Consider the following 12,965-nt stretch of genomic DNA (forward strand, 5'->3'; position numbering starts at 1 on the left):
TTTATACATTCGCCTACTCGTGGCCTTCTATCTGACAAAATGTTTGAAACATTGGTATTTTTAAAAGGCAATAAGAATTAACAAAGTTATAGTTTGTAGTGATGATAAATAAATAGAGTATACTCTATGTATACTGTATTGAAAAACCTATACTTAAATTACTATAATATATGCTATTATATATAATATATATGCCATTATATGTCTATTATTTTAATTATTATTATTTTACGAAGTTTAAAGTTAAAATAAATGAACTTATCTCTCTTTCAAAGTGCTGATTTTACTTTTAATTCTATTTTCATACAATTCTACTTTCAATATATAATCAGGAAATTTGAAGAATAATTGTATTTAAAAGTATTTATAAATGTATTTAAATACAATTTGTATTTAAATATATGTCAAAACCAAAGTATTTAAATAGTATTTAAATATATATCAAAAAGTATCTTGTATCTTCTATTATATATTTAAATATTTTGTTTTGAAGTATCTGCCCAACCCTGCACATATCAATAAGGTAACAAAAATAATTTATGGTATCTAATTGGGGACTCTAAAATTTTGAAAAGGTTAATTATCGCAAAACTAATGATTAAAACTTATTAAAAAACGAAAGAGCGCGTTGAATAATAATATGAGAAAGCATATTATTAAATAGTCCTTTGAAAGCTAATAAAAAAATATAGAAAAAAAACAATAACGTACGAGATATCCATTTAAAAAATCATCACTGCGATAAAAAGAAAAAGCTTTTTTTTATATGCAGTGATGTCTTTTAGACGGATTAATTTGTATGAAATATACAAATATAAAAGATTTAATAATAATAAGAATTATTCGTTTATATATCAGGAGACGCGGTAGCGTCTCGCTAATAAGTATATCTTTCATTCGTCTTCATATATATATATATATACATATAAAATTTAAAACATTATAGAATTCATCTTTATTAATTTACTGAATTTATAAGAGTTATTATTCTTTTTTATACTATGTATATATATATAAAATGTAATATCATCATATTTTTTCAAGTCATATTTTAATTTGATTATTATTTCGTTTCACACACATGCAAAATTTGAAATCATTTAATGATAAAATAATGATCAATATATATTCATGAAGAAAATTCTCTTGTTGGGCCAAGGATCTGTCAATAAAGGGCTTCATCTGACTTTTAATACTTTATAGCGTTAGATAATAAATATCGATGATTTTATAATAGAATACCCGAAATAATTCGATGAATAAACAGAATGAAGAATGCGCTTTCTTGAAAATCGTAGAACAAAGATATTATTGATTATTTGATCTTGCTATCGTTGAAAGGGTTTATTTTTGAATGCGTGTGTATACTTATTATTATATATCTCTGTGTATGTAATCGGAGATATCTATAATTATTTCCGTTTTTCAAAAGAGTGGCTCTATCTTGAGTAGAGTATATGGATGTAAATAAAACCTGAATCTTTTTTCTAATTTTAATTTTATATCTTGAAATATATATTATCACAATGGTTGTATCGTTTTTGTCCATATTTAGAGTTTCGCGGTTTTTATTAATTAACGATATCGTGTATAAACGTCATTCTATAGATTATAGATAATAAGATCTTATATTCGTTCTCGCATTTGAATCATATATTCTATTATATATATATATATATATATATATATATATATATATATATATATATATTCTGAAAAAAATATATCATAATTATTATTCTAAAATTATTTCCGACATTTATTGTTTGGTTGAGAGAGAAAGAGAGAGAAATGAGTGGTTTGAGTTTCTTTCTCTTTCTCTCTCTTTTCTCTCTGACTTTCTAGAGTCTCTGAAGCCTGCTGAACGCTGCCTTTCTTAATCTCTCAAGCACGTTATGATCCGTAGATGTGAAAAATCTTCGAAACTTTTTCTTTGCAATATTTTTTCGTCTGTGTTCTTTTACGTGGTATAAAAAGAATGACCATAAGGGTTGAAATAAATGTTGAAATAAAATATTAACTAAATAACTAAAGTAAGTATCGTGTATAAATCACGCTGTTTTATCATTTCAAATGTTACAAATTGGTTGGTTAAATATTAAATTAAGTTTTCCTTAAGATAATGATTATTATTTCCGGAAAATAAAAAAAAAATATATATTTTTTTTTAAGATGGAATATTCTCCATGTGAATCATGATAAACTTTTTATAGGTTATCTTTCGACGTACTTCAAAGCTTGATCAAAACATTCGGCGCAGATATTTGTTCATGATTCTAATCTCTTGGATGCATAAAAAAATACCGATTATTGTAGAAAAATCTACAACGAAAATCGTATAATCAAAAGGTAAGATAAAATGACAGACACACGTAATCTTATTCTAACAATATAAAAAAATAGAATAAAAAAGAAACAAATCACATGAAACATAAAAGGATGCTTGAATTTTTCAAATAGGATTATGAAACATCACATACTTTCTTCCATCGGAATAATAAGCTTCAACGAGTGCAAAAATGGTTAAATCTATCAATAATCAAGGTATTATTCATAGAGTAATTTTGAGCAATAATATCTCAATGAATAAAATCATTAATTCGTATGTTATATCTATATCTATATATAATTTAAATTATTGTATTTAGTTTCGGATAAAAAAAGTATTCCTACTACAGTCACAACGATTAAAGTAACGAATATACAGAATCCATACATTATGAGAGCCTATGACATTAAGCAACATGCAGCGAAACTTGATAAGATTCAAAGAAAATTGATGAGTTACATAAAAACTGAAGACTATTTGAAAGGGAAACATAATGTTGAAGATCCCAAAGTCGGCGATGTAAGTTTTATATATACTCTGTGTTGTATTTTAAGTGTAATTAATTGAACAATTGCTATTTTTTTATATCAATTGCATTATGCATACTTAATGTAAGAGAAATTATCTTTTTTATTATATTTATTTACAGATAGTTCTTGTACAAAGTAATTGTACAAGTAAATATATAAATGAAATAGAGTTACCATCATTTATCTGTCGAGGTTTAATAACATATATTAAGAAGGAAAATAAGATATATTATATTCTTTTGGTGGATCATGGTACTAGCATAGAATTAACTAGGGATAAATTTTGTGTAGTGCCACAAAACTTTATCCCTGAAAAATATTTAACGAAAGCTATCGGTGTGTACAATATTTTGCCGATTCGCATGAAAAAGAATGAGTTGAATAAATTCAATGGTTTCAATGGTCTCAATGATTCCAATGGTTTCAACGATTCCAATGGCTCCAATGGAGATGGAACGATTCCATCCAATGGTTCAAAGTCAGCAATGTAAGTTTTATAATTTTTAATGTTATTTCTTTAATAAAATGTTTTTTAAAAATAGCTACTATTTAAAGTGTTGTAGAAGAATGGAGCGAAGAAGCTATTCAATTTGCCAAAGATTTGTTGTACGCATCTAAAATCGTACACTTTGATCATTTAATCACGGATGAGAAGAATGGAAGAGAATATGGAGAATTTTACCTAATTATTGATAATATTATCGTACAATTAAGTGAAGCTTTAATTATTAATTATCATGCAGTTTATATGGAAGGAGGTATACATGAATATTATCGTAACACATATAATATTCCTATATTAAAAATTTATCCATTAAAATATATTTAATAATATTCAAGTAAAGTGCACTGTCTCATAGTATAATTATTATTTAGATTTATTACAACTCATTGAAAACTTAAATCATACACAATCTAAAGAAAATATAAAAGAGCACATTATACATACAAAGTTTTCAATTAATAAAAAAAATAAAAATAATGCAACGCAACTTAATGGTGTGCAAGTTAATTATTCCTTTAAGGAATTCTGTCTAAGGTAAGAATACTTTTTGCAAAATTTATAGAAATTCATATTTCTTATGTTTCATATTTTTTTCTTATTATTAGTGAGAAGGTTTTGATACAGAGCACAACAAACTGTGGGATTTTACATGATGTTAGAGATCTCAGATATCCTAAAGGAATACATGAGGTAATATATAAGTACATAATATAATCGAGTAATTGGTAGTTAATTGATTAAGAACATGTACTAAGAGAGAATGTAAAATATAATGTTATCTTTTATTATATTTTTATATTTTAGGGCTGGGACAAATGTATCAAATCTTCGAGACCAAGAAAGATTCAGTCTTATATATGGCCAGCTATAAGTAATGGTTTAAATGTTGTTGCTATTGGACTACCACAATGTGGTAAAACTAGTGGATGTGTAATGGCTGTTTGTGGTCTAGTAGCTATGCGTCAAAATGTAATAATTTTTTTTATTTAATATCAGAATATATTAATTGAGAATGTTAAGAATTTAGAATTCTTAGCATTTGTCTAGGAACAAAATATATACGTGTTAAATTTATATTATCAATAACGTTCACACACAATCTTTGTAATTATATAATATGATATCTCACATGTGTTTTAGGAAATATCACATAGTGCGACTCGTCCACTAGCACTAATTTTGTGTTCCTCATCTTCTGAAGTAATCAATGTTCAATCATTGTGCGTGTCATTTCTGCAATCTTTTAATAATATAAAATCTGTAGCAGTGTTTAATGGCAAGAAGGACACATCAATAGCGGTAAATTTATTTATATACGTTTTCACAGATAATTATTTATATTAATATTTCATCAAAGTAAGATGCGTGATAACTAATTACTTTTGCTTCTTTCAGGCATCTATTTATGGAGGTTGTCAAATCTTAGTAGCTACACCGCGTCATCTAGTTCGATTCTTGTGTAAGAATAAAGATTTATTGTCATTCGACAGACTTTCTTATCTAGTTCTTGACAACGTAGATGTACTTTTGGATAACTATTATGACTCGGTAAGATAGGGAGAGTGGGGAAATTGAATTATATTATTAACATTATTTGCTTTGGAGAAACTTACAAGACATTTTAATAGATAGGACAATTATTCGGAAAATATAAAGTAATCGAAAATCGTGAACCACACGGTGACAATAGACCAATACTACAGATAATTATATCGGCAACAAACTTGACATCTAAGATTAAGAAATTTATATCTCTGGCGATGTACAATCCATATATATGCATTACATCATTTTTAGAAGCTATTTATTTTAAATCTGTACGTCCACAACTGTATATGTCGAATTCTAAAAACAAAAACAAAAAAGTATCAGGTAAGAAAACTATATGTAAGATTGGAATTTATGTGAACGTTTAGCTGTATTAATTTTGATTAACTGTGTGTGTGTGTGTGTAGTATAATATTTATAATATTTATATTTTAAATAATATTTTTGGTATCTCTCTCTTCTTTAATATACTTTTAGATGTAATAATGGATGATTATACTACATTGAAAACAATGATAGTATGTGTAAATGCCAACGAAGCCAAAGAGTTAAATACTTTTTTAGAAAAAAATTCAAAAAAAACTCTGCTGATTCACGAAGAGATGAAGTCGTCTTATATACAAGGTACAAGAGTGACATTTTAATTAATTACATCCAAAATGTTTTATATTATTCTGTCATTATATTTAAATTTACTGATAATTAATTTAATTGGTATGTTTTTAATTTTGTTTTAATTGAAAATTTGCATGTACTTTGCAGCTTTAAAAGAAAGTTGGAAAGCATGTGTACGTGGCTTGTATCCAATACTGATATGTACCGATGGAGTTTTATCTGAACTCAATTTTACTAATATTCAGTGGCTGATACATTATTCTGTAATGTTACAATTCGGAACAAAGTTCAGTTATAGGTTCTCTGTACTTTTGGATAATTTGATACAGGTAATCCATTAAAATAGACTTATTAAAAATAAAAAAAATTTCTGTTCTTAGTTTATTGAACACTGATATTATTTAATATTTATATTTAAATATAAACACATATACATATATATATATATATATATGTATATTCTGAAATTAATATATTGTTATAAATTTAAGGATGCTAAAAATTGTAAAATTAGTATATTTGTCAATGAAAATAATGATCCACAACTTATAAGGGTAGCAAAACTGTTGAAACGGATGAATGCTGTGATATCTCCAGAATTATCAGAACAGATTGATGTAAGTTAAGAAAATGTTAATTGCCGCAATATCAATATTCGCCATAGTTTCTTATAAAATATAATTTTAGCTAATCGAAATTACGAATGAGAAGCTTAAAAAGAAGTATGCTGTATGTGATAATGTGAAATCATTTGGCCACTGCCACGAGAAATCCTGTGAATTTAGGCATTATATGGTGCCTGAAATTGATGCGCCAATGACAAGTATACGGATGTAAGTGATTCTCTGTTATTTTATTGTCTCTTGATATATATTCAATGTTTTAGAAAATCTTTATTTTCACAGAAATGATCAGGTGATATTGAAATTGATGTATATTCACGATACGACGCATTTCTCTGCAAGAATACTCGAATACATACCACACTCGAGTAGCCAGACAAAGCAAATAAAATTTTCCGACGCGGAGTTCGCGCAAACTTCATTTAAAATACAAAAATATTATCAAAATGTTGAGAACAGGTATATATGACATTAAGAATGCGATTTTTAAAATAAATATTATGTTCATCTCTTCCTATATTCTTTGAGCCTGTTTATGATTTTTTGTTCTCTTAATAAACAATTATATATTACAGGAAAGTATGTGTTTCGACAAACGTAGGTGATATCTGCGTTTTAGAGGAATCCTTAGACATATTTAGACGAGTACAAATTATGTGCATCAGACACGATAGAGACACTTCTGAAGACATAAAGTTTGTAGATGTGAGATGCATCGATAATGGTATTATACACGAATGCGTTAATGTAAGATCATTATTTTATAAAGCCTATCTTCAAATCGTGCAATAAATGTGTGTTTCTTCAATTGAATAATAGTTCATAAAGAGTAGCCTTTTCATATTAATGTTAAATATGAGATGTGAATCTGTAACTGTAAGCATATTCTTCTTACAGTTCTCTTGTTATTATAAACTTGTTATTACAAACTTGTCGTTTTTTAAATATTTTAGGTATGCAAATTAATGCACATTCCAGAAGAATTATCAAATCTTCCAACACATATTGTAGAAATATTTTTAGCTGGCGTAGCGCCACAGGATGAGGAATACGAGTGGAATTATCATACTAATGAAACTGTTCATAAATGGCTCGCGGACAAAAACGATCCAAGATCTTATATTACTGGGAAAGTAAGTTTTTACACGATTGCACAAGTGAAAAATATACAATAGGGTGAAGAAGGTACATTAATCAATTATTCACAGGTTTGCCTTCATCTCGGAAATACAATATGGTTAGACGATATTCAAATTAGAACAAAGTTGCTTGATCACCCCGACATGATAGGATATTCTTTAAAAAAGGAACTCGTTAAAAATTTTGCAATTTTGAATGACAATCACATACCAGATCTGCTTAAACTTTGCAAGATCAGTGGTTTGAAAGAAATCAATGGACATGCCATAGATGCAATGTGTGAATAAAATGACTTTTTTATTATCATTTGTATTTATACAAAACTACATAGCAACACTTAAGTTAATCATATTTTGATATACATTTGCAAGAAAAAATTGATGATATAATATTTTCGTCTTCTTATTTTAAACTTTTAATACTTTTGTACAATAATTTTTTGGAACTATCATGTACTTAATGAATAAATATAAATAAAAATGAAGCATTAACTGAAGAAGAAAGACACGGAGAACTTATTTAATTTATTAATCTTTACCTATTAAAAATCAGCGTTGGAACATAATAAATAAGTGGAATAAGCTAATTTTAATTCAAATACATAAATATGTTATATTATCAATACAAAATCGCACTTTATTCGATAAAGGGGTTTCTATTAATAACAGCTGATCCAGGTTCTCGCTCACATCTCATTTTCTTTCTATTCGATTAAATTCACCTCTCCTTGTCTAAAGTTTCGGAATATATTTCTGTTTTTATAACAACTTGTACGTTACAAAAAATAATTGTTAATATTAAAAGAATAAATTTATTATATTTTAATTTTTACAAACTAATATTTTTCAAAATTTATGTAATTTATTCTTAATATATTCATTTAAATCTTTTTGAGAATATATTAGTAAAGGGATCTTCGGCGACAGGCCTGCTTCTTTTAGCATTTCAATCCGTTTGCGTAGAGTTTCCGTATTGAAATAAAAAACTCGTGGATAACGTACTATTTCATTGCCCATTATGCCATTCTGTTGTAACAAATTAATCAATTGATTTATTTTTTGTACGTTTACCCGTAAGATGGACGGCCACTTTGTAATGGCTTTTTCAAGGAGTTTTTCATCGACATTTAACTTATTGATTAAATATTCTTTAACATCTGAATGCTCTTGCAATATTTCTCGTTGTTGAAGCCTTTTTTTTATATGCCTATATAAACAGAAATTGAAAATACAACCAATATGTTTTATAATTGTTCTTCATACTATATTAGGCTTTCTGTTATTCTTATGACTTTCATGTCACTGTTACGTACCGTTCAAAGGATTGCTCGGCTACTACTAGCATAGCCAGTCTCGGAACAAGACGTTCCTTTTTCATAATTGTAATTCGGTTCTCTACAGTTTCTATGTTAAAATAAAAGATTCGTATATTTTGTAGTATCTCGTCGCTAGTAATTCCATTTTGATGTAATATGTTAATTAATCGATTCAATTTCAACAAGTTCACCCGTAAAATACCCGGCGATTTCGCGACCACCTGATTGAGTCTTTCTTCATCGACCTTTAATTTATTCATTAAATATTCGTTAACGCTCGTATGATGCCTCATTACACCGCGTTTCAGGCTATTCTTTTGAATGGCCCTGTGAAGAATAATATTTTGCATCACTCCATTCATTTTATATGCGTGAGAAAGATTATGTAAATATTTTTTTCATTTTATAATTTAAAGAATAATTTAAAAAATATATGTATATAAGAAAACTATAGAAACAACATGAATGTGGGACAAAGATAATATTTTAAGCATAATTCTGACAAAGTAAAACATGCAGGATTAATTTCAAGAAGAAGATAGCAACAGTATAAAAGATAAGAATAAAATATTTTACCAGATAATCTACCTTGCTATAACTCTAAGTGGACATCTTATAGCCCACGTTTTTACCTCTAAATTTCCTGTATCTTTATACAATTCGCACCTGTGACGTATATGATTTTCACTATATCGAAGTACCCATAAATCTTTCAATATATGCTTGTTACTTACATCGTATTCTATAAAAATAGAGATTTTTATTTAGTGAGATTGTTAAATTTTTTTCATATTTTTATAGATATTGTGTTTTTATTACATAATTCAATTTATATAATTCTCTTACCATGTAATATATTCAACTTCTTGTCTATGTAGGAAATTGGAATTTTCAGTAAGAAAGTATATCTTACTGTTAATTCGCATAATTTTTCTATGTTACACTGAAAAGAAATATTACCTTAGAACATGTGCATAGTACACATAGGAGAGAAAAAATTATTTTTCATAAAGTGTCCCAATTTATAATACAGTAATTTACTAACAGTGCAATTTGCACCCCAATATACCCACTAATTCAATATTTATTACAATTAAATTTGTACCTCTAATCTATGAGCAAGATGTTCAATCTTGTTGTATGTATAAGAACCCATATCATTTTGCGTATAAAGTACAAAACTTGCCAATTCCTCCTGAGTCAAACGTAACCACGGTATAAGTTGATCATTGTTCATATTAAGTACTTTAATACAATCGAGCTTATCTTTGAGTCTATTGTTTTCGTGTGCCAATAACCAGGCATTCTTTATGACAGTGTTTTTCTGTACACCTGCGTCTATAAGATTATAATAATTGTTCAAGATATTCGCCCTGGTTCTCTTTTTAAGTTGAGGATTATCCGCAATAATTTTATTAGTCTCCGTTGACGTTGTATCCAAGATTTCTTTAAGAGTTTGCACCATAATTCGTACAACAGGTTTGTAATTCATCAGGTACGCATCATAGTTTGACACTTCACAGGTATGATCCAGCACGTCTACATCTTTGTACAGTAGCCTGTTTTGTGAAATAAATCTAACGAGCGTACGTTCCTTGAAATATGACGGCAAAGCAAGCTTCAAAAGCTGCAGTTGAGGCTGAGATTTCAGCAGGAGATTTATAGTCATTCTCTGTACAATTGTTCTGGCCATGTTTCTTTATAATAAACTTTTGTGCAAGTCTTGAAAATATCACGTTTCATAAAAAATTAATTTCTATTGAATATTTTTTATTCAATATATTTCTCTATACGCAGGAAATATATATGATAGAATCTTTTGCACAAGACTCTTCTATTGTGGTATCAAATATAACCTACAAGTATTTAAAGAGCGAGGTATCACGTGTTTAGCAACATGACAATCTGGTCATCACATTCTTTTTTGCTACTTGAATTAAGTTGCAATAGTTGGAAACCAATTTAATTTGTGCGTATTACATAATTAAATGATTAAATTCAATACTTCAATTTTATTTAAAGTCGAGATGAAAATATACCAGCTCTATTTTTATAACTCTCCTCCATCTGTAGAACTATCATGTAACAAGTAACTCAAAATAATCCATTACCGACAGTATATATTACGTAAATAAATTTTTGTACGGTAAATTTAAAAGAAATAAAGTTTGATAATATTACAATAAATAAATAAATAAACTTAGAAATAAAATAAAATAAAATATTCTTTATGTAATTTTATATAACTCTCTCTCTTGTACAATATGTAAAATTGTACAAGATATATTTTATGTAATTAAAATCATAAAACTGTTTTTAAAAGTTTTAAAATTATTATTATACAAAATATGTTTAATTGTTCTATTTTTTATTCTTCTTTTAGTTTTAAAATACTTTAAGTAGTATATTTTATACATAGAAATGTTACTAAACTATATATGAAACTCCCCCCCATTTCAACACCAAATTTAGTAATTTAATATACGTCGAAATATACATATATTTGTTTATATATTTATATATCATTTATGATTAATATATAATATATATATACCGTGTCTGTAAAATGATACACTAATAAAATTAATTTCTTTATATCAGAATGATGATGATGAAAACATCAGACAATCTCATATATTAAGAATATTTAATCCTTTTATTATTTAAAATATTTTCCTATAATCAGAAGACATTTTGCCACTTTTTCCCCTAATTTTCTCTATATATCAATTCCTGTTTCGAATCATCTTAATTTTTTTAAACGACGTAAAGGAAAGGGATTGATAAGGGGTTAGCCGCAAATCTTACGTAAATTATGTTACGTGCTTGCTGGCTTGGCACCGACTCAGCTGAGCGACTGTAATCCCGATAAGACGATGTCAAACAACGTGTCATGGCCATGTGTGCATGAGCGTTTCAACGTGGCTCCTTTCTCTTCCAGCTGTCAGTCGGAAAACGGCAGTGTCGCGTGCCGCTTCAAAAGTTTCGCGGTCGCAGGATATGCGCGAATAATGCGAGAAAAAATTCACAGTAAAAGCTCGTCAGTTTTTCAATTGAGTACTGAGAAATCGATGTAAAAATTTCAGATTGCCACAAATCATAAAGTAACGAGTATACACTCATTGAGAGAATTTTCTCTTAGAATTTACCCTGAAAATCATGATAATCGTGGGACAATATGATATGGAAAGAATCTTATGAGAATTTCTCTGATTAATATTTATATCACAATAAAAATAATAATATCTATCACAATAAAATATAAAATATGTTTGATTAATTTTACTAAACTGCATAGTAGATATTATTATTTTTATTGTGATAAATATTAATCAGAGAAATTCTCATAAAATTCTTTCCATACCATATTGTCCCATGATTACCATGGTTTTCAGGGTCCCTTTCTAAAAAAAGGCATGTTATTGACATTGTTGTCGCTTTTCTGCGATACTAATTGGCTGTCTCGATTCGCGTTGTGCATTATATTCATAGCATCGAGCAGCTGTCATCGCGAGAGTTAGCAGTGTGTTTGACAGTTTATTCAAAATAAAATAAAATAAAAAGTATTATAATATATTATATTACTTAAAATATATTATTATTTTAATTATAATAATATATTGTAAATAAAATAATATGTTATAATATATAGTTATAATATATGTATACTTTATCCGCGATTAATATTTTTTGACGCAGAAATCAGCTAATAACTGTCAAAAATATATATCGAATTTAAAATATTAAAACATATTATTATTTTATTTTATTTTATTTTGGACAAACTGTCAAACTGCTAACCCTCGCAATGACAGCCTCGATGCTATGAATATAATTTACAATGCATATTGAGGCAGCTAATCAACATCACAAAAAAGAGGCAACTTTTAGGCAGCTTGCGAATACAGAATTATGCGCGATTCCATTTTAAAATCAATGGACTATTTTATTCTCAATTTAGCGTCAATATCTCATAAATGATTAATTTAATGCTGCTAATCTTTTCGCGTATATATTACAGATTGTTTCGAAATACACTGTGCACAGAGATGAAAATAAAGTTGAAAAAAAATCTATTTTCCGAAAAATTTGGAAAGTGTTTGACGTCTCTTCTTTCAGCGACAAGAAGAATTTTCGCAAAAAAAGGAACACTCGATCCATTAGCTTAAAATTAAAATTTCACAGTACAGATTATATATATATATATATAAACTTGCGAGAATTGACTTGACATGCCTTTTTTAAAAAAGGCCTAGAACAACACAAGCTCGCGCAACGCGCGCACTATTCCTCAAATTTATTTATGTTAAAAAGAATTATACAGAAATCAGCTGATAACTGTCAAAAAATATTAATCGAG

General features: G+C 27.5%; 3 protein-coding genes across 5 annotated transcripts in view; 2 read left to right on the top strand and 1 right to left on the bottom strand.

Moving 5' to 3' along the window:
* Positions 1-1,846: 1,846 nt before the first annotated feature.
* LOC145946156 (putative ATP-dependent RNA helicase TDRD12) lies at positions 1,847-7,732 on the top strand. Of its 2 annotated transcripts, none has more exons than XM_083055638.1 (20): positions 1,847-2,033; positions 2,173-2,349; positions 2,461-2,544; positions 2,649-2,848; positions 2,979-3,346; positions 3,415-3,617; positions 3,736-3,898; positions 3,970-4,054; positions 4,169-4,333; positions 4,505-4,663; positions 4,760-4,912; positions 4,993-5,236; positions 5,390-5,536; positions 5,675-5,856; positions 6,019-6,144; positions 6,215-6,360; positions 6,433-6,609; positions 6,726-6,897; positions 7,104-7,283; positions 7,359-7,732. In XM_083055638.1, the coding sequence occupies exons 3-20, from the start codon at positions 2,520-2,522 to the stop codon at positions 7,575-7,577; spliced, it is 3,114 nt and encodes a 1,037-aa protein (XP_082911764.1). In that variant the 5' UTR covers positions 1,847-2,033; positions 2,173-2,349; positions 2,461-2,519; the 3' UTR covers positions 7,578-7,732. The 2 variants fall into 2 exon arrangements, with proteins under 2 accessions (XP_082911764.1, XP_082911763.1); XM_083055637.1 differs by having other exon boundaries at positions 2,214-2,349.
* Positions 7,733-7,774: 42 nt separating this feature from the next.
* Positions 7,775-10,660, bottom strand: LOC145946159 (transcription termination factor, mitochondrial-like). The gene is made up of 5 exons (XM_083055648.1): positions 9,711-10,660; positions 9,452-9,548; positions 9,194-9,347; positions 8,603-8,932; positions 7,775-8,496 (listed from the first exon to the last, which is right to left on the bottom strand). Exons 1-5 carry the CDS (start codon positions 10,296-10,298, stop codon positions 8,136-8,138), a joined length of 1,530 nt encoding a protein of 509 aa, XP_082911774.1. The 5' UTR covers positions 10,299-10,660; the 3' UTR covers positions 7,775-8,135.
* Positions 10,661-11,550: 890 nt separating this feature from the next.
* LOC145946157 (venom dipeptidyl peptidase 4) overlaps positions 11,551-12,965 on the top strand; it is a 366,319-nt gene continuing 364,904 nt past the window's right edge. Inside the window, exon 1 of one of the 2 annotated variants that reach the window (XM_083055639.1) lies at positions 11,551-11,709. The gene's annotated coding sequence lies outside the window, so the exon portion shown is untranslated. The remainder of the gene's footprint in view (positions 11,710-12,965) is intronic. The other variant, XM_083055641.1, reaches the window with a different exon arrangement.

The sequence above is a fragment of the Prenolepis imparis genome, unplaced genomic scaffold (assembly GCF_030444845.1).
Source record: "Prenolepis imparis isolate NDT839.2.m4 unplaced genomic scaffold, iyPreImpa1.0 SCAF_15, whole genome shotgun sequence".
Classification (NCBI taxonomy): Eukaryota; Metazoa; Arthropoda; class Insecta; order Hymenoptera; family Formicidae; genus Prenolepis; species Prenolepis imparis.